The 21,019-nt window shown below is 48.2% G+C and overlaps 1 protein-coding gene across 1 annotated transcript in view; it reads left to right on the forward strand.

Moving 5' to 3' along the window:
• Positions 1 to 5,626: 5,626 nt before the first annotated feature.
• LOC147081078 (nuclear GTPase SLIP-GC-like) overlaps positions 5,627 to 21,019 on the forward strand; it is a 49,902-nt gene continuing 34,509 nt past the window's right edge. Inside the window, exons 1-2 of the mRNA XM_085980959.1 lie at positions 5,627 to 5,746; positions 7,858 to 7,966. Coding sequence (XP_085837085.1) covers positions 5,653 to 5,746; positions 7,858 to 7,966 — 203 coding nt within the window. The 5' untranslated portion in view covers positions 5,627 to 5,652. The remainder of the gene's footprint in view (positions 5,747 to 7,857; positions 7,967 to 21,019) is intronic.

The following is a 21,019-nucleotide window of genomic DNA, read 5'->3' on the forward strand; positions in this document are numbered from 1 at the left end:
GATGATCTGGAGGGTGGGAGCAGCGAGTTGTTGTGATGATCTGGAGGGTGGGAGCAGCGAGTTGTGATGATCTGGAGGGTGGGAGCAGTGAGTTGTGATGATCTGGAGGGTGGGAGCAGCGAGTTGTTGTGATGATCTGGAGGGTGGGAGCAGCGAGTTGTTGTGATGATCTGGAGGGTGGGAGCAGCGAGTTGTGATGATCTGGAGGGTGGGAGCAGTGAGTTGTTGTGATCTGGAGGGTGGGAGCAGCGAGTTGTGATGATCTGGAGGGTGGGAGCAGTGAGTTGTGATCTGGAGGGTGGGAGCAGTGAGTTGTGATGATCTGGAGGGTGGGAGCAGCGAGTTGTTGTGATGATCTGGAGGGTGGGAGCAGCGAGTTGTGATCTGGAGGGTGGGAGCAGTGAGTTGTGATGATCTGGAGGGTGGGAGCAGCGAGTTGTTGTGATGATGATCTGGAGGGTGGGAGCAGCGAGTTGTTGTGATGATCTGGAGGGTGGGAGCAGCGAGTTGTGATGATCTGGAGGGTGGGAGCAGTGAGTTGTTGTGATCTGGAGGGTGGGAGCAGCGAGTTGTGATCTGGAGGGTGGGAGCAGCGAGTTGTGATCTGGAGGGTGGGAGCAGCGAGTTGTGATGATCTGGAGGGTGGGAGCAGCGAGTTGTGATCTGGAGGGTGGGAGCAGCGAGTTGTGATGATCTGGAGGGTGGGAGCAGCGAGTTGTGATCTGGAGGGTGGGAGCAGCGAGTTGTGATCTGGAGGGTGGGAGCAGCGAGTTGTGATGATCTGGAGGGTGGGAGCAGCGAGTTGTTGTGATGATGATCTGGAGGGTGGGAGCAGCGAGTTGTGATGATCTGGAGGGTGGGAGCAGTGAGTTGTGATCTGGAGGGTGGGAGCAGCGAGTTGTGATGATCTGGAGGGTGGGAGCAGCGAGTTGTGATCTGGAGGGTGGGAGCAGCGAGTTGTGATGATCTGGAGGGTGGGAGCAGCGAGTTGTGATGATCTGGAGGGTGGGAGCAGTGAGCTGTGATGATGATCTGGAGGTGGGAGCAGCGAGTTGTTGTGATGATCTGGAGGGTGGGAGCAGTGAGTTGTGATGATGATCTGGAGGGTGGGAGCAGCGAGTTGTTGTGATGATCTGGAGGGTGGGAGCAGTGAGTTGTGATGATCTGGAGGGTGGGAGCAGCGAGTTGTTGTGATGATCTGGAGGGTGGGAGCAGTGAGCTGTGATGATGATCTGGAGGTGGGAGCAGCGAGTAGTTGTGATGATCTGGAGGGTGGGAGCAGCGAGTTGTGATCTGGAGGGTGGGAGCAGCGAGTTGTGATGATCTGGAGGGTGGGAGCAGCGAGTTGTGATGATCTGGAGGGTGGGAGCAGTGAGCTGTGATGATGATCTGGAGGTGGGAGCAGCGAGTTGTGATGATCTGGAGGGTGGGAGCAGTGAGTTGTGATGATGATCTGGAGGGTGGGAGCAGCGAGTTGTGATGATCTGGAGGGTGGGAGCAGTGAGTTGTGATGATGATGTGGAGGGTGGGAGCAGCGAGTTGTGATCTGGAGGGTGGGAGCAGTGAGTTGTGATGATCTGGAGGGTGGGAGCAGTGAGTTGTGATGATCTGGAGGGTGGGAGCAGCGAGTTGTGATGATGATCTGGAGGGTGGGAGCAGCGAGTTGTGATGATGATCTGGAGGGTGGGAGCAGTGAGTTGTGATGATCTGGAGGGTGGGAGCAGCGAGTTGTGATGATCTGGAGGGTGGGAGCAGCGAGTTGTGATGATGATCTGGAGGGTGGGAGCAGTGAGTTGTGATGATGATCTGGAGGGTGGGAGCAGCGAGTTGTGATGATGATCTGGAGGGTGGGAGCAGTGAGTTGTGATGATCTGGAGGGTGGGAGCAGCGAGTTGTTGTGATGATCTGGAGGGTGGGAGCAGTGAGTTGTGATCTGGAGGGTGGGAGCAGTGAGTTGTGATGATGATCTGGAGGGTGGGAGCAGTGAGCTGTGATGATGATCTGGAGGGTGGGAGCAGTGAGTTGTTGTGATGATCTGGAGGGTGGGAGCAGTGAGCTGTGATGATCTGGAGGGTGGGAGCAGTGAGTTGTGATGATCTGGAGGGTGGGAGCAGTGAGTTGTGATGATGATCTGGAGGGTGGGAGCAGTGAGTTGTGATGATCTGGAGGGTGGGAGCAGCGAGTTGTGATGATCTGGAGGGTGGGAGCAGCGAGTTGTGATGATCTGGAGGGTGGGAGCAGCGAGTTGTGATGATCTGGAGGGTGGGAGCAGTGAGTTGTGATGATGATCTGGAGGGTGGGAGCAGAGAGTTGTGATGATCTGGAGGGTGGGAGCAGTGAGTTGTGATGATCTGGAGGGTGGGAGCAGTGAGTTGTGATGATGATCTGGAGGGTGGGAGCAGTGAGTTGTGATGATCTGGAGGGTGGGAGCAGTGAGTTGTTGTGATGATCTGGAGGGTGGGAGCAGTGAGTTGTGATGATGATCTGGAGGGTTGGAGCAGTGAGTTGTGATGATCTGGAGGGTGGGAGCAGTGAGCTGTGATGATCTGGAGGGTGGGAGCAGTGAGTTGTGATGATGATCTGGAGGGTGGGAGCAGTGAGTTGTGATGATGATCTGGAGGGTGGGAGCAGTGAGTTGTGATGATGATCAGGACGGTGGGAGCAGTGAGTTGTGATGATGATCTGGAGGGTGGGAGCAGCGAGTTGTGATGATCTGGAGGGTGGGAGCAGTGAGTTGTGATGATCTGGAGGGTGGGAGCAGTGAGTTGTGATGATCTGGAGGGTGGGAGCAGCGAGTTGTGATGATCTGGAGGGTGGGAGCAGTGAGTTGTGATGATCTGGAGGGTGGGAGCAGCGAGTTGTGATGATGATCTGGAGGGTGGGAGCAGTGAGTTGTGATGATCTGGAGGGTGGGAGCAGTGAGTTGTGATGATCTGGAGGGTGGGAGCAGTGAGTTGTTGTGATGATGATCTGGAGGGTGGGAGCAGTGAGTTGTGATGATCTGGAGGGTGGGAGCAGTGAGTTGTTGTGATGATCTGGAGGGTGGGAGCAGTGAGCTGTGATGATGATCTGGAGGGTGGGAGCAGTGAGTTGTGATGATCTGGAGGGTGCGAGCAGTGAGTTGTGATGATGATCTGGAGGGTGGGAGCAGTGAGTTGTTGTGATGATGATCTGGAGGGTGGGAGCAGTGAGTTGTGATGATCTGGAGGGTGGGAGCAGTGAGTTGTGATGATCTGGAGGGTGGGAGCAGTGAGTTGTGATGATGATCTGGAGGGTGGGAGCAGCGAGTTGTGATGATGATCTGGAGGGTGGGAGCAGTGAGTTGTTGTGATGATGATCTGGAGGGTGGGAGCAGTGAGTTGTGATGATCTGGAGGGTGGGAGCAGTGAGTTGTGATGATCTGGAGGGTGGGAGCAGTGAGTTGTGATGATGATCTGGAGGGTGGGAGCAGCGAGTTGTGATGATGATCTGGAGGGTGGGAGCAGTGAGTTGTGATGATCTGGCGGGTGGGAGCAGTGAGTTGTTGTGATGATGATCTGGAGGGTGGGAGCAGTGAGCTGTGATGATGATCTGGAGGGTGGGAGCAGTGAGTTGTGATGATCTGGAGGGTGGGAGCAGTGAGTTGTGATGATCTGGAGGGTGGGAGCAGTGAGTTGTTGTGATGATGATCTGGAGGGTGGGAGCAGTGAGCTGTGATGATCTGGAGGGTGGGAGCAGTGAGTTGTGATGATGATCTGGAGGGTGGGAGCAGTGAGTTGTTGTGATGATCTGGAGGGTGGGAGCAGTGAGTTGTTGTGATGATGATCTGGAGGGTGGGAGCAGTGAGTTGTGATGATGATCTGGAGGGTGGGAGCAGTGAGTTGTGATGATGATCTGGAGGGTGGGAGCAGCGAGTTGTGATGATCTGGAGGGTGGGAGCAGTGAGTTGTGATCTGGAGGGTGGGAGCAGTGAGTTGTGATGATGATCTGGAGGGTGGGAGCAGTGAGTTGTGATGATGATCTGGAGGGTGGGAGCAGTGAGTTGTGATGATGATCTGGAGGGTGGGAGCAGTGAGTTGTGATGATGATCTGGAGGGTGGGAGCAGTGAGTTGTGATGATGATCTGGAGGGTGGGAGCAGCGAGTTGTGATGATCTGGAGGGTGGGAGCTGTGAGTTGTGATGATGATCTGGAGGGTGGGAGCAGTGAGTTGTTGTGATGATCTGGAGGGTGGGAGCAGCGAGTTGTGATGATGATCTGGAGGGTGGGAGCAGTGAGTTGTGATGATGATCTGGAGGGTGGGAGCAGTGAGTTGTGATGATGATCTGGAGGGTGGGAGCAGTGAGTTGTGATGATGATCTGGAGGGTGGGAGCAGCGAGTTGTGATGATCTGGAGGGTGGGAGCAGTGAGTTGTGATCTGGAGGGTGGGAGCAGTGAGTTGTGATGATCTGGAGGGTGGGAGCAGTGAGCTGTGATGATGATCTGGAGGGTGGGAGCAGTGAGTTGTGATGATCTGGAGGGTGGGAGCAGTGAGCTGTGATGATGATCTGGAGGGTGGGAGCAGTGAGTTGTGATGATCTGGAGGGTGGGAGCAGTGAGTTGTGATGATCTGGAGGGTGGGAGCAGTGAGTTGTGATGATGATCTGGAGGGTGGGAGCAGTGAGTTGTGATGATCTGGAGGGTGGGAGCAGTGAGTTGTGATGATCTGGAGGGTGGGAGCAGTGAGCTGTGATGATGATCTGGAGGGTGGGAGCAGTGAGTTGTGATGATCTGGAGGGTGGGAGCAGTGAGTTGTGATGATGATCTGGAGGGTGGGAGCAGTGAGCTGTGATGATGATCTGGAGGGTGGGAGCAGTGAGCTGTTGTGATGATCTGGAGGGTGGGAGCAGTGAGTTGTGATGATCTGGAGGGTGGGAGCAGTGAGTTGTGATGATCTGGAGGGTGGGAGCAGTGAATTGTGATGATGATCTGGGAGGGTGGGAGCAGTGAGTTGTGATCTGGAGGGTGGGAGCAGTGAGTTGTGATGATGATCTGGAGGGTGGGAGCAGTGAGCTGTGATGATGATCTGGAGGGGGGGAGCAGTGAGTTGTGATGATGATCTGGAGGGGGGGGAGCAGTGAGCTGTGATGATGATCTGGAGGTGGGAGCAGTTTCAATCGTAACTTTCAAAAGGGAATTGGTTAAAGAGAAAAAAAAGACTTGCATTTACATCGCGCCTTTCACTTCCACCGGATGTCTCAAAGCGCTTTACAGCCAATGAAGTACTATTTGAAGTGGAGTCACTGTTGTAATGTGGGAAACGCGGCAGCCAATTTGCGCACAGCAAGGTCCCACAAACAGCAATGTGATACTGACCAGATAATCTGTTTTTGTTATGTTGGTTGAGGGCCCCAGGACACCGGGGAGAACTCCCCTCAAATACTCAAAGGGGAAACATTTACAGGGCTTTGGGGCAAGAGCAGGGGAGTGGCACCAATTGGATAGCCTTTTCAACAGGCACGATGGGCCGAATGGCCTCCTTCTGTGCTGTATGATTCTATGATAAATGGTTGGTGATAATATTGGATGATTATATTGGCTGATTATACTGGATGATATTAAATGATGAGGACAATGGCTGGTAATGATATTGTAAATTTTTAAACATTCACTTTCCAAGGTACCAAGAAAAAGATGACACCTGAATCATTAGGGCAGAGGAGGCGCAAAAAACGATGCATCGCTAGCCCTCATATCACAGAAGAAGATTATGAATTGTGGCAAAATTGTGAGTATAATATTTTGGGTACTTTAGCTAACACAAGTGGGACGGAGGCTGGGGTAGCGGACTTTCCATCCTTATGAAGTGGGGAGTTCGTTAGTAATGAAACTGACCAATCACAATAATTGATACACATCTTTATCAGATATTGCAGTTGAAAAGGATGTAGATCGGTGAGTTACTGAGATAGTGATCGATGTGTTACTGAGATACTGATCGGTGAGTTACTGAGATATTGATTGGTGAGTTACTGAGCTAATGATCGGTGTGTTACTGAGATACTGATCGGTGAGTTACTGAGGTACTGATTGGTGTGTTACTGAGCTAATGATCAGTGTGTTACTGGGATATTGATCGGTGTGTTACTGAGGTACTGATTGGTGTGTTACTGAGCTAATGATCGGTGTGTTACTGGGATATTGATCGGTGTGTTACTGAGATACTGATCGGTGTGTTACTGAGATATTGATCGGTGTGTTACTGCGATACTGATCGGTGTGTTACTGAGATACTGATCGGTGAGTTACTGAGATACTGATCGGTGTGTTACTGGGATATTGATCGGTGTGTTACTGAGGTACTGATTGGTGTGTTACTGAGCTAATGATTGGTGTGTTACTGGGATATTGATCGGTGTGTTACTGAGGTACTGATTGGTGTGTTACTGAGCTAATGATCGGTGTGTTACTGGGATATTGATCGGTGTGTTACTGAGATACTGATCGGTGTGTTACTGGGATATTGATTGGTGAGTTACTGAGATATTGATCGGTGTGTTACTGAGATACTGATCGGTGTGTTACTGAGATATTGATCGGTGCATTACTGGGATATTGATCGATGTGTTACTGAGATACTGATCGGTGAGTTACTGAGATATTGATCAGTGTGTTACTGGGATATTGATCGGTGTGTTACTGAGATATTGATTGGTGCATTACTGAGCTACTGATCGGTGTGTTACTGGGATATTGATTGGTGAGTTACTGGGATATTGATCGGTGTGTTACTGAGATATTGATCGGTGTGTTACTGGGATATTGATCGGTGTGTTACTGGGATATTGATCGGTGTGTTACTGGGATATTGATCGGTGTGTTACTGGGATATTGATCGGTGTGTTACTGAGATACTGATCGGTGTGTTACTGAGATACTGATCGGTGTGTTACTGAGATACTGATCGGTGTGTTACTGAGATATTGATCGGTGTGTTACTGAGATACTGATCGGTGTGTTACTGAGATACTGATCGGTGTGTTACTGAGATACTGATCGGTGTGTTACTGAGATATTGATTGGTGAGTTACTGAGATATTGATTGATACGTTAAAAAAGAAAGAACTTGCATTTATATAGTACCTTTCACAACTTCATGGTGTCCCTAAAATCTTCTGCCAATTATCTCCCGAATCTCACACCAACACCTTCCACTTCTCACACCTCCCACCAACCATCTCCCACCAACCACCTCTCATAACTTCCAACCCTTTCTCACACCTCCCACCAATGCCAACCATCTCCCACCAAATATCTCCTGAACCTCCCACTAACCACCTCTCATCCCTCACATCAACCATCTCCCATCCAGCACACCTCACACCAGTCAGTGACTGATCTAATTTTCAGACAAAAGAAGAGAGCTATAGAGGGCAAAATGATACAAGATAGTGAGACAATAGGACTGCCATGCCACCACTGGGGGAGGGTGTAATTACAGCGTGACAAGTTTACATAGGCAGCTTCTTTACACACGTGGACATAGGAATTTATGATGGGAAAAGTTAACAGGAAGTGTGTATGGATATGATAGCTCGATATTTGAAAAACAGTCAGCTACCACTTTAAATCCTTTGCCTTGTCAAAATTTCAATCCTTCCCTTGCAAACCCACCCCGTTCCCACTTCTTTCCAACCCTTCCCCAACCCTACACACTTACCATGTGCAACACCACAGGAGATCTACCAGTGAAAAGGAAATGGTTCTTAAAGGAAGATTCAGGTCTTGATGATGACTGCACTGAGAGATTTTTTATATCAATTTTCTACCTTCTATTAGAAGCCTGCTCCTCACTGTCAGCTACATTCATTTGTGTTGTCAAATTCATTACTTTATCAGGTGGCAAATGGGAAGCTGAAACAAGGGAAGTTGTAGAACAAGTGTACAAGAAACTGGAGAAGGTCAGCTCCACTGGCTCCGATGAAGAGGAACTGTTCAACTCTCTGAAGTATGTATGTTACAAACGAGGTGTCAACAGAAAACAACACACTATTCAGAACTCTTCAACATGTTTTCATGTGTCCAACTCAATTATTTTAATATTCTTTGTTTTTATTCGGTCAATTCCAGTTGGGTGATCCAGTAAGGTGCAACATCAGAGAACCTTTGGTGCCCGTCCGCTCCCTCCTTCAGACACTGTTCAGCCAGTTGTTCCTGAGTGTCTGCAGCCAGAATGCACCTCCCCTTTAAGAGGTACTGGCTGCCTTTAAGTAGCATCATGGACGCCCAACATCGCCTGATATCACCCCCCAGCCCAATCAGCATGCAACCATCATGAATATTGTGTGCTGCCTGCATTGACCTTATCTGGCGTGGGCAGTGCCTATTTTCCAGCGCGATTGGATTTCTAGGCCTCTCTCTTAATGTACTTCCATCCCATGCAAGTTTTTTTCATATTCCCTTTTTACACATCTTATTACTTTCTTTATATCCCTTTGTTGCTTTTTATAGCTCTCACAGTCCACTGGATTTCCAATTTTCCTTGCATATGTGTAAGCCTTTTCTTTTAGCTTGACACTGTCTCTTACCTCGTTTGTTGACCATGGTTACTTAACCATACAAAGGTAGTCTTTGCCTTTTGGGAGTATGTACAGATTACTGGGGTCAACTTATTTCTCATCCCTTCGAAGTTTGCATTCTTTAAATTTAAAACCTTGGTTTGTGGCTCTCTTTGCTGGGAGTGTACTATAGGCCCCCAAACAGTCAGGGGGAGATAGAGGAACAGATATGTAGGCAAATCTCAGAGAAGTGCGAAAATAATAGGGTAATAATAGCGGGGGATTTCAACTTCCCCAATATTAATTGGGATAGTCAGAGTGTGAAAGGCTTAGAGGGTGCAGAATTCTTAAAGTGCATCCAAGAGAGCTTTTTGAGCCAACATGTAGAAAGTCCTACAAGAGAGGGGGCGGTACTGGACCTAATTCTAGGGAATGTAGCCGGGCAAGTGGTGGAAGTGTCAGTAGGAGAGCATTTTGGCGACAGTGACCATAATTCGGTGAGATTTAAGGTGGTCATGGAAAAAGACAAAGACGGCCCGGAAATAAGGGTTCTAAATTGGGGGAAGGCCAATTTTAATATGATAAGGCAGGATCTGGCCAAAGTGGACTGGGAGCAGCTACTTATAGGAAAATCCACATCAAAACAGTGGGAGACTTTCAGAAGGGAAATAGAGAGAGTACAACGCCAACATGTTCCTGTAAAGGTCAAGGGTAGGACCAACAAGCAAAGGGAACCTTGGATGACAAGGGATATACAAAAATGCATTAGGAAAAAAAGGGGGGCTTTTGGCAATTACAAAAGACTAAAGACGGAGGAAGCCCTAGAGGAGTATAAAAAGTGCAGGGGCATACTTAAAAGAGAAATTAGGAGGGCAAGGAGGGGCCATGAAATAACACTGGTGAGCAAAATAAAGGAAAATCCTAAGATGTTTTAAAGTATATTAAGGGCAAGAGGATAACCAGGGAAAGGGTTGGGCCCATTAGACACCAAAGTGGCAATCTGTGTGTAGAGCCAGATGATGTAGGCGGGGTTTTAAATGAATTTTTTACATCTGTGTTCACTATGGAGAAAGACGATGTAGACATAGAAATCGGGCAAGGGGACTGTGACATACTTGAACATATTAGCATCGAGAGGGAGGAGGTACTAGCGGTTTTAGCAGGCCAAAAAGTGGATAAATCCCCAGGCCCGGACGAGATGTATCCCAGGCTGTTGTGTGAGGCAAAGGAGGAGATTGCAGGGGCTCTGACACAAATTTTCAGAACCTCTCTGGCCACAGGGGATGTACCAGAGGACTGGAGAACAGCTAACGTAGTACCATTATTCAAGAAGGGTAGCAGGGATAAACCAGGGAATTACAGGCCAGTGAGCCTAACATCTGTGGTAGGGAAATTATTGGAAAAAATTCTGAGGGACAAAATTAGTCACCACTTGGAGAGACAAGGATTAATCGGGGATAGTCAGCATGGCTTTGTCAAGGGTAAATCATGTCTGACCAATCTGATTGAATTTTTCGAGGGGGTGACTAGGTGTGTGGATGAGGGAAATGCTGTGGATGTGGTTTACATGGACTTCAGTAAAGCTTTTGACAAAGTCCTGCATAGGAGACTGGTCAAGAAGGTAAGAGCCCATGCGATCCAGGGTGCCTTGGCGCGTTGGATCCTAAACTGGCTGAGTGGCAGGAGGCAGAGGGTGATGGTCGAAGGTTGCTTTTGTGACTGGAAGCCTGTGTCCAGTGGGGTACCTCAGGGATCGGTGCTGGGTCCCTTGCTGTTTGTGATCTACATAAATGATTTGGATGAGAATGTAAAAGGTATGATCAGTAAGTTCGCAGATGACACGAAAATTGGTGGGGTGGTAAATTGCGAGGAGGAAAGCCTCAGGCTACAGGACGATATAAATGGGTTGGTCAGATGGGCGGAAAAGTGGCAAATGGAATTTAACCCTGAAAAGTGTGAGGTGATGCATTTTGGACGGACAAATAAAGCAAGGGAATACACAATGAGTGGTAGGACCCTAGAAAGTACAGAGGGTCAGAGGGACCTTGGTGTACATGTACATAGATCCCTGAAGGCAGCGGAACAGGTAGATAAGGTGGTTAAAAAGGCATATGGGATACTTGCCTTCATTAGCCCAGGCATAGAATATAAGAGCAAGGAGGTTATGATGGAGCTGTACAAAACGCTGGTGAGGCCACAGCTGGAGTACTGTGTGCAGTTCTGGTCGCCTCACTATAGAAAGGATGTGATTGCTTTGGAGAGGGTGCAGAGAAGATTCACCAGGATGTTACCTGGGATGGAGCGCCTCAGCTATGAAGAAAGGCTAAACAGGCTGGGGTTGTTTTCCTTGGAGCAAAGAAGGCTGAGGGGGGACCTGATTGAGGTGTACAAAATGATGAGGGGCATCGATAGGGTGGATAAAGAGGAACTTTTCCCCTTAGTAGGGGGGTCAATAACAAGGGGGCATAGATTCAGGGTAAGGGGCAGGAGATTTAGAGGGGATTTGAGGAGGAACTTTTTCACCCAGAGGGTGGTTGGAATCTGGAACTCACTGCCTGAAAGGGTGGTAGAGGCAGGAACCCTCACAACATTCAAGAAGCATTTGGATGAGCACTTGAAATGCCATTGCATACAAGGCTATGGACCAAATGCTGGAAAATGGGATTAGACTGGACAGGGATTGATGGACGGCGCAGACACGATGGGCCGAAGGGCCTCTTTCTGTGCTGTAAAACTCTATGACTCTATGACTCTTCTCCTTCTCAAATCAAATATCAAATTCAATCATATTATGATCAATATTCGCAAGAAGTTCCCTATGATTAGATTGCTAACAGATTCATTACTCATCACTAAATCGAGTGTGGCCTGTTCCCTTGTCGGTTCCAAAACACATTGGCTGAAATTTTGCCGGTGTTCAGTGGATGGGATCGGTGGCAGGTTGCCAGTTAAATGTGAATTGATTGACAGCAGGTCGGGAGCCCCCTGTCAAATCGCACACACTTGCCTTTCCCGATGTTGGGTCTGCCAGCGCTGAGCAGACCCGCCACACAGTGGCGGGGGAGCCAATTTAAATGATTAGTGGCTTGCTTACAGCCACTTAACAATAGTTTTAAACTTATCTTTTGAATTTGACAGCTCGCCCACGGGTTTCATGCTTTTGCTAGACCATGTCTGTGAAGCTGAGGCGGGAGTTCAGTGGCCATTGAATCAGCTGATGAGTTGACAGCTTCACATATACAGTAAAAGCTCCCACCTTACAGAGATATCTTCCCTCAGCCACAAGCTCTTCCTCACTGCATTTCCACAACAGTTTCACCATGCTGCAAGTCTCCATCCAGTCTGACCTCATTACCACTCTCACCATTGACAAATCGCTTCTGTCATCTATTCCATCAGCATGGGTGCCCTTTATACTCTCTCACCTTGGTCCTCAGAATCTCACCACGATCAGCCCCAACAACACCAGCCTTCTCTGCAATCAACTGATGCTGCACAGGACAGAGGGCATCAGCACCCGAGCACATTGCTGCCCGGGAGGCCAGGGATGGCCTCACCATGGCCAGATTTACTTCACTTGATGCTGTACACCCTGGCTGCCACATGATGTGCCAGGTTGGAACCGTCCCACACCAACTCCATAAAGCATCCCTACAATGACCAAGCCATTCCTTTCACAATCATCACCATTACGGGGGGTACAGTTATGCCTCACCATTCACTGCAACTCACTAAGCCACTTCCAAAGATGCACACAAATCTGTCCAAGAACACAAAGTGTTGAAAATAAAGGTTTCAATGTTTGACACCACATTAACAGAAACTTTACAAGGACATTGCATAAAACACCCAAATGATTATCCTTGTGTGTTAGTTGGTATGATTGCACTAGGATGTGGGTGAGTGTGAGGGGTGGCTGGTGAGATGGGGATGTGATAATATAGATAGAGATGGGTGGAGGTCCAAGGTAAGTTGGTGTGAGTAAAAATGTGCAGGAGTAGGGTAGGGAAGGCAGAGTGATGGGGATGTGATGAGAGGCACAGCAGGATGAGGTTGAGTGTGGCTTTGTACTAACGTTTCGTGATCTACTGAGATCATTGAAACGTTTGTGGCACTGCACCCAGGTCCTCCTGACCACATACAAAAGCAAAATACTGCGGATGCTGGAAATCTGAAATAAAAACAGAAAATGCTGGAAATACTCAGCAGGTCAGGCAGCATCTGTGGAGAGAGAAACAGAGTTAACGTTTCAGGTCGATGACCCTTCGTCAGAACTGCTTGTGCCCTCCTCTGCAATGTGCAACCAGGCTGGGTTGATCTACTAGGGAGGTCTCTTCTGCCCATGAGAAGGGAAGAGGACCTCCTTGTGTGCTGTGACTCCCTTCATAAGTATATGGAGGGAGTCATGGGAGAGCCTGGGTGCAGCCCTGCACCTTGTGCAGTCATTGTCAGTGTTTGCAGCACCTCAATGCTGTAGAACACTGACAGCACAAATGTCAAGAAAAATGTGGCCATGGTCTCTTTAAGTAAACCGGCTGATGACACGTCATCAAATGACATCACCAGACCCGCTTCCTTTTAATTGGCCAGGAAATGCACTGGGTGAGCTTAATAAGCCCAATCAAGGGAAATTCATTTTACACAGCGGGACCCTCCACCGATGTCGCCCACCATCGACCCGCCGACGTGAGCAAAATCGCGGCCATTGTTCTAGAAAACTGCCCTGAAAACATTCTAGAAATTCATTGCCTTTAATAGTTCAGCTTTTCTGCTTCTCCCAGTCGGTGTGAAAAATTAGAATCTCCCATTATAATCATTCTGTTTCTCCTACATGCTTCCCTGATCACCGTATTTATAAATCACTCCACTACATCAGCACTATCAGGAGGTCTGTAGACAACCCCCGCCAGAGTCCTGCATCCTTTGCTGTTCCTTAGTTCAACCCAGATTGTTTCCACTGCTTGATCACCCTTACTGAAATCTTTTATTTCTACTGCTAGAATTGTGTCTTTTATCAATATTGCTCCTCCTCCTCCTTTCCCAATTTCCCAGTCCTTTCTATAGATTCTCTAGCCTGGAATATTTAGCTCCCAGTCATGCCCAGCTTGTAGCCAGATCTCTGCAATGGCCACTACATCATACCTTTTAAGCTGAATTTGTGCTTCTAACTCATTTGTTTCATTTCTTATGCTACATGTATTTGTGTACAGATTCCTATTTGCGTAACTGACCCCACCCTGCCCATCTGTCCTGATGGTCTAGATTTTCCCCTCTCAGCCCCATGAACTAGTTTAAGTCTTTCCCCACTGCCCTATTTACCCTTTCCCCAGGGACACGGGTGCCTTCCCTGGCCCCAGAAGTGGGAAAAGGAAGGAGAACCAGCATGAATTGATTCTGTGGGAGTTGGAGAGAATGAGTTCATGCACAGGGGTTGCAGAGGGGTGCAGTAAGCCTATAGGGCAGGGGTGGGCAATTATTTGGGCTGGAGGGCCACTTAAGTTTTGGTGAGCTGTTGAGGGCCGCACACCAATGTTCCCATTAAACTGCACGGTTGCACAGCGGTCTGGAGGTCCCGTGCAGCCGCTCAGCGGCTTTTAAATTAATAGCTGTGTAATTAGTACAGTATGGAGCACAATTAAATTGCTCACTGTTAAGTCTGTGTGTTCCAGTTATATTTAAGGTCAATTACTGACACAGACTACAAGAATAACTTTTCAATAGGTCTTTACTATTCGGAGGTTAGGGCTGTACTACCCAGCAAATTACTACACAGCACTTATATACCGGTGTGGTCACCACCGGTATTACCGTATACAGCAGCCAGAGAAAGTAGTACATCTCTTAAGGTGGAACAGGTTTAAGTTCTCTTAAGGTGGAACAAGTTACATACACCACAATCCTCCCTTTTTAGCTTAACAGTTACATCCCCATTTAACATAACATAATAACATATATACATATACAACTTCATGTAGAAACAGCTCAAAGGTTCAGTCTCTCAGGAGGCCTCCTGATTCGAGTTGGATAACGCCTTTCAGGGGTCTCTGATTCTTGTTGCTGAGGTGACTCCTCTAGTTGGTCTCTTATGTCTTGGACATCATCATCAGGTACATTCACTGCCGAGGTAGATGCTTCAGGTTCACTAACTTCTTCCACGGTTGTCTCTGTCGTAACCATGGGTTCGACCCTTGTTCTCGATTCTACCAGTTGGTCAGCATGACGCCGTATTACATTTTTACCAACATCTACCGTGTACATCAGGGGTCCTTGTCTGGCCCGAATTGTTCCGGATTGCCATTTCTCGTTTCCATAGTCCCTGGCCAACACTGGTTGTCCTACCTCGAAACTCCGAGTGGTCTTGTTATTTATATGCTAGAACTGTTTGTTTTCAACTTCCCTCCGCACATTTGGTTTTAACAAGTCCAACCTGGACCGCAACCTCCTGTTATAAAACATCATGGCAGGACTTTGGTTTGTCACTGCATGAGCGGCGTTTCGATATGCCAGTAGAAACTTGTCCACCTTATGTTGTAGTGGAATCTGATCTTCGCTCATGGCCTTTATTGCCTTTTTGAATGTTTGTACAAATCTCTCGGCCAACCCATTTGTAGCCGGATGATATGGGGCAGAGGTATAATGTTTCACCCCATTCTTCTTTAAGAATTTTTGGAATTCTTCTGACACGAACTGTGGTCCGTTGTCGGAACATATTTGTTCTGGCAATCCGTTCCTTGCGAATATCGTTCTTAACACCACAATTGTCTTTTCTGAAGTAGTGGTAGTCATCTTGATCACCTCTGGCCATTTAGAATGTGCGTCCACCGCAATTAGAAACATGGAGTCCATGAATGGACCAGCAAAGTCAATATGTACGCGTTGCCATGGGGCTGAAGGCCATTCCCATGGATGCAGCGGTGCAATCGGAGGTGCATTTTGCACTTTTTGGCACCCTGAGCAGCTTTTCGTCAGCTGCTCTATCTGTTGGTCGATACCCGGCCACCACACATAAGCCCTAGCAAGGCTTTTCATCTTGACTCCCCCCAGATGACCTTCATGCAGTTCCTTTAGAACTCTTTCCCTTAACTTAGGAGGAATAATCACTCTCGTTCCATACATCAATGTTCCTTGACAGACGGACAGCTGGTCTCGTCTTGCCGAGAATGCCGGTAACAGAGAATCACCATGTGCTGGCCATCCCTTCACTGTCACCTCGTAGACTCGGGACAGTGTCGGGTCGTTCCTGGTTTCTCTTTCAATACTTGCATTGGTGACTGGTAAACACTCGATGATGGTCGAGTGAAATAACTCAACAGGGTCAACCTTCGTTGTCTCCTCTTCTTCAGGTAGTGGCAGGCGCGACAGCCCATCAGCATTACCATGCTGCTTTGTACCTTTGAATTCTATCTGATATTGATGTACCCCTAGGAAAAGGGACCATCTCTGGAGTCTCTATGCTGTCATCACCGACACACCCTTCTTAGGGTTAAAAATGGATACCAACGGCTGATGGTCTGTCAGAAGCGTAAACTTTTGGCCCTGCAGGTAATGATTAAACTTCTTTACTCCCCACACAAGGCTGAGAGCCTCCCTATCTACCTGAGCATAGTTGCGCTCAGCGGAGGTCAATGATCTGGATGCGAACGCGACTGGCCTCTCCGTGCCATTTGGCAACTTGTGTGAGAGTACTGCCCCAATACCATATGGAGAAGCATCACAAGCCAAACGAATAGGCAGTGTTGGGTTGAAGTGAGCCAACACTTCCTCTGAGGTTATCAATTCCTTGCTTTTGCGAAAGACCTTCTTACAGTCCTCGCTCCACTCCCATGGTACTCCCTTCTGCAAAAGAGCGTTCAGCGGGTGCAGTACCGTGGATAAATTTGGCAGAAACTTATGGTAATAGTTAATCAATCCTAGGAACGACCTCAACTGAGATACATTAACCGGAGCAGGAGCCTTCACAACTGCTTCGATCTTGTCAGGAGACTTATGAAGTCCCTCCTGGTCAATGACATGGCCACAGTACGAGATCCGCTTCTGAAAGAACTCACATTTCTGCCGATTAACTCGAAGTCCATATTCTTTCAATCTGATGAGCACCAGTTCCAAATTTGCGAGGTGTTCCTCGTCACCATCTCCTGTAATCAGAATATCGTCCAGGTAACATTGTGTGCCTGGAATTCCCTGTAATACCTGCTCCATGGCCCTCTGCCAAATTGCTGGAGCCGATGCCACTCCAAAAACCAGTCTATTATACCTCTATGCGTGTTGATCGTGAGGTACTGGCGTGACTCTTCCTCAACTTCCATCTGTAAGTACGCCTGCGCCAGGTCTATCTTGGTGAAGTGTTTCCCACCCGACAATGAAGCGAAGATATCCTCAATCCGCGGAAGCGGATACTGCACCGTGTGAAGCACCAGATTAACAGTGATCTTGAAATCTCCACAGATGCGAACCTTCCCTGGTTCTCCCGGCTTGTTGCTCGAAGGACGTTTCATCACGGGAACAATGGGCGTAGCCCACTCACTCCAGTCTACCTTAGACAGTACTCCTGAACGTTCTAGCGCTTCCAGCTCCGCTTCCACAGCAGGTCGTATCGCATAGGGTACCGGTCTGGCTTTGAAAAATTTTGGTTGTGCATGTTCTTCAATCTTGATGTTTGCCGTAATTCCTCTCAGTGTTCCCAGTCCCTGCTGGAACACTTCTTTAGCATCGTCCAATATTCTGGACAATCGTTTAGGTTTGACATCTGTTTCCCTGACATCTACCGTTAGTGCTTTTAAGGAATGCCAGTCCATATTCATTTTTCTAATCCACTCCCATCCCAGTAGTGGTGGACCTCCTTCAGGTAGCACATATAAGTCCATTCCTCGGCTTTCTTTGCCCTTGTGGACCACCTTTACCTCTATCTTTCCGATGGGGTATACTCTTTGCCCCGTGTATGTTTTCAATACAATCTCCGTATCCCGTAGGGGAATATGTTGGAATAACCTTTTGTAGTCTTTCTTATTCATGACCGTCAATGCCGATCCAGTGTCCAATTCCATCTTCACTTGGACTCCTGCTATCTGAAGTGTGACCCAAATTGTCTGGAGGTCTGCTTCCTTACCAACGTTGTGTACTCTTAAGCTACCCAGTTCATTACTGCTGGCGTCTGAATCTGACTTCTGTTCGTTCGAACTGTTCTCTGTCACCTTGTGTACCTTTCTGTACTTTCCCTGCGGTGACTTTTTGTTGCTGGTCTTCTCTCCTGACCGGCATACTTTAGCTATGTGACCAAGCCTGCCACATTTTCTGCATTCCTTATTTTTGAACCAGCACTGGTTCTGATCGTGCATTGTCTTTCCACAACGATAACATTTTACTGTACCCAAGACCATTTGATTTGTGCTGAGTTCCGGTGACCGTAGCTGCATTACCGCCGTGCCTCTCGCTGCGGCTTCGTGCGATGCTGCCATAGCGACAGCTTTATCAAGCGTCAGCTCATTCTCCTCAAGCAGTCGCTTTTGTGTCTCTTCTTTTAACAATCTACACACAAATTTATCTCTTAGCGCATCTGTTAGTCCTGTTCCAAACTGACAGTACTTTGCTAGCTTACGCAATTCAATTAAAAATTCAGCATTGCTTTCATCTTTCAGCTGCTTTCTGCTGTAAAATTTAAATCGTTCCGCAAGCATCAGCGGCGTGGGGCTTAAATGATTTTTCAGGACGGTAACAATATCCGCGAAAGTCTTATCCGCCGGTTTTCTGGTGATAGAAGATGTTTCAATTGCTCGTATGTCTTCGCACCCATTAAGTTTAATAAGGTTAGTGCTTTCTCCCCATCTGGTATCTTATTTGCTCTACAATAAACTTCTATGCGTTCTACATACGTGGTCCAATCTTCGATGTCGCTATCAAAAGTATTAATGTTCCCATGTTTAGGCATCTTTGCAATTTTTTTTTTCCAAAATGGCGGCTTCCCGCGCTTGGCGGTCTTTCCCGCGCTCGTCTTCTTCACCCGCTGGCTGCAATGGCGATTGCTGTGCTGCTGCCGGTCTCGCCTCCCCAGTGGTTAACAACTCCCCCGACGCTGCTTCTACTCCACCGCGGTTCCCGTGGGCATTCGCGCTTCCCTGCCGTCGCGCCTCGCAGCCCTTCTTGCAGCCCGGTTATGTGCACCCGCTGCGTTCGAATTCACCGCGGCTCTCGCGCCTTCAGCTGCCCCAGTCACTGCGCCTTTCGGCCCGAATGCGGCCCGGCCCTTTTCACCGGCCGCGGTCGATTTCACCGCCCTCTTTCCTCCGTCTTCCCTCCCTTCGCTACAGCCAACGCGGCCGACTTTCGCTGATTGGCTTACCCACCACCGTGGTAGAAGGAAGATAGCTGTCTGCCGCTGATGGGTCTTCGAGTTCAGAATTTCTCTTCTTCGCTCCGGGTCCTCGATGCCTCCCGCGCGACGTGCTGTTCAGCAGGATGATGAGGGTGGATGCCTCTTCTCGACGCCCGCTCTGAGGACGAAGCTGCCGTGGATGTAAACTGCCGCAGGGTAAGATCGGACTCGTCGCCACTGTTAAGTCTGTGTGTTCCAGTTATATTTAAGGTCAATTACTGACACAGACTACAAGAATAACTTTTCAATAGGTCTTTACTATTCGGAGGTTAGGGCTGTACTACCCAGCAAATTACTACACAGCACTTATATACCGGTGTGGTCACCACCGGTATTACCGTATACAGCAGCCAGAGAAAGTAGTACATCTCTTAAGGTGGAACAGGTTTAAGTTCTCTTAAGGTGGAACAAGTTACATACACCACACTCACCAATTGCCTAACGAGCAGAGGGTGTTAAGTTAGTGAATAAATCTGTTTTATAAAACGAATTTACTAATTATCAGTTAGTGTAAATAATCAGTGTTAATTAAATAAATAAATAAATTTGAGATAATTAAAATGCTAATTAGTAAACACATCAGTTTTGCCTTAATTATTTGGTGGTAGTTAATAACTGGTTAACAGGTTTCATCCATCAGTCACCCCATCACTGGGGGTTGGGCCTGGGCTTGGGGGGAAGGGGCCTGTGTCCTCCTCACTGCTGCACCCAACGCTCTCCACCGGTTTAGGAGCCACGCTGCCATCGGTAAAAGGCACTCACCCGGGGGGCCATAGCCCAATCCGCGACTCCCAGCCACCCTCTGTCCACCTCAGCTGCCGGTCTCTGTATCTTCGACTCCCATCCCTAGATTCCCCTGCTGCCTCGGAGACAATGACCCACCACCTGACACTACATGGGGTCAGGTGCAGCGGACGTTCGGCCTCAAAGCCAGGTCTTGGAGGGCCGGATTGAATCCATTGGCGGGCAGTATTTTGTCTGCCACTGCTGCGGGGGCAGAGTGCCTCTGTGAGCAGGGGCTGGTGGGAGAGGGTGGGACAGTGACGATTGAGGTAACGTCACATTGTTTTTCTATTAATTGCGAAGTAGGAAGGTGTTTAAGATGAACCAGAATGTATAATTTTAATGCAAAGGTCCAGAACCCCTGACCCACTCACCCTGAATGCAGCCCAAGTTGGCAAGCACACGGGAGGCACATCTGGACGGAATGTGAATTATTCTAGAATCGATCCAATGGTCAGCAACTGAGTTCAAATCCACCGTTAGCGAGCGATTAGGCATTTAAAAAAAGAAGAAAATAGATTAAAATGTTTGTCTCCCAATGATGAATTGTCAATGGCTTCTGAGAGTGATCAATTTTAGAATATAAAGGAAAATAATAATTCCCAAATGGCAAGTGGAGTTTTCCAAAAAATGCAACCGCTCACATTGATTTTAGATTCCAAATGACTGGAAAATGCACCAAAGTGAAGTGTCAAGGCACAAAATGGCCCTCATTAAGCTGACAAATAAACTGTGTGCATTGAACATTTGCATTTCACCATCAGCCTTTCATGTACCGTTGCCAGGAATTTCCTCACTGCTGCCCCTGTGATGACAAGTAGCCAGCAAGTACCTCCTACCTGGGATGGCTTCCCCCCACTGCCAGTTCTTCATCAGTTGACGTTCTTGGTCTGATTGGGGTAGATCGTGACTGTGTGCGAGAGTGTAAATCGTGTGAAAGTGAGTCAGCAGCCCATTTGACATCTCTCCCCATTTTTATTTCCATTGGCCTCAAACGGAGCTCCCAGATCTATCTCCTTCACTGCTGAACCTTCCTTTCATTTCAAACAGCTCTTCTCCATTGAACAGCTCGATAAAACCCAAGTCCACCCAATAACTCCATCCTTCTCCCATAATGGGAGAGCTCTTCCAGCACCTCAAGCACACTCCTGGACAGGATACAATAAGCTTCTTGTCTGTAGGCAGCCTCATTTTCTCCTCTGTGTCTCTCTGCATTTCTTCTTTATTAGCAAAGAACACTCATTGTTGCTCCTCTGAGTTTTCCTCTTGTTCCTGTAGATACATCGGTCCACAGCCCCATGCTTCTCCTCCCTGAATCCTCACTGTGATGAATTCTGTTCATTCGCCACTC

Source organism: Somniosus microcephalus, unplaced genomic scaffold (assembly GCF_052327205.1).
Source record: "Somniosus microcephalus isolate GS21.2 unplaced genomic scaffold, FLI_Smic_1.0 scaffold802, whole genome shotgun sequence".
Lineage (NCBI taxonomy): Eukaryota > Metazoa > Chordata > Chondrichthyes > Squaliformes > Somniosidae > Somniosus > Somniosus microcephalus.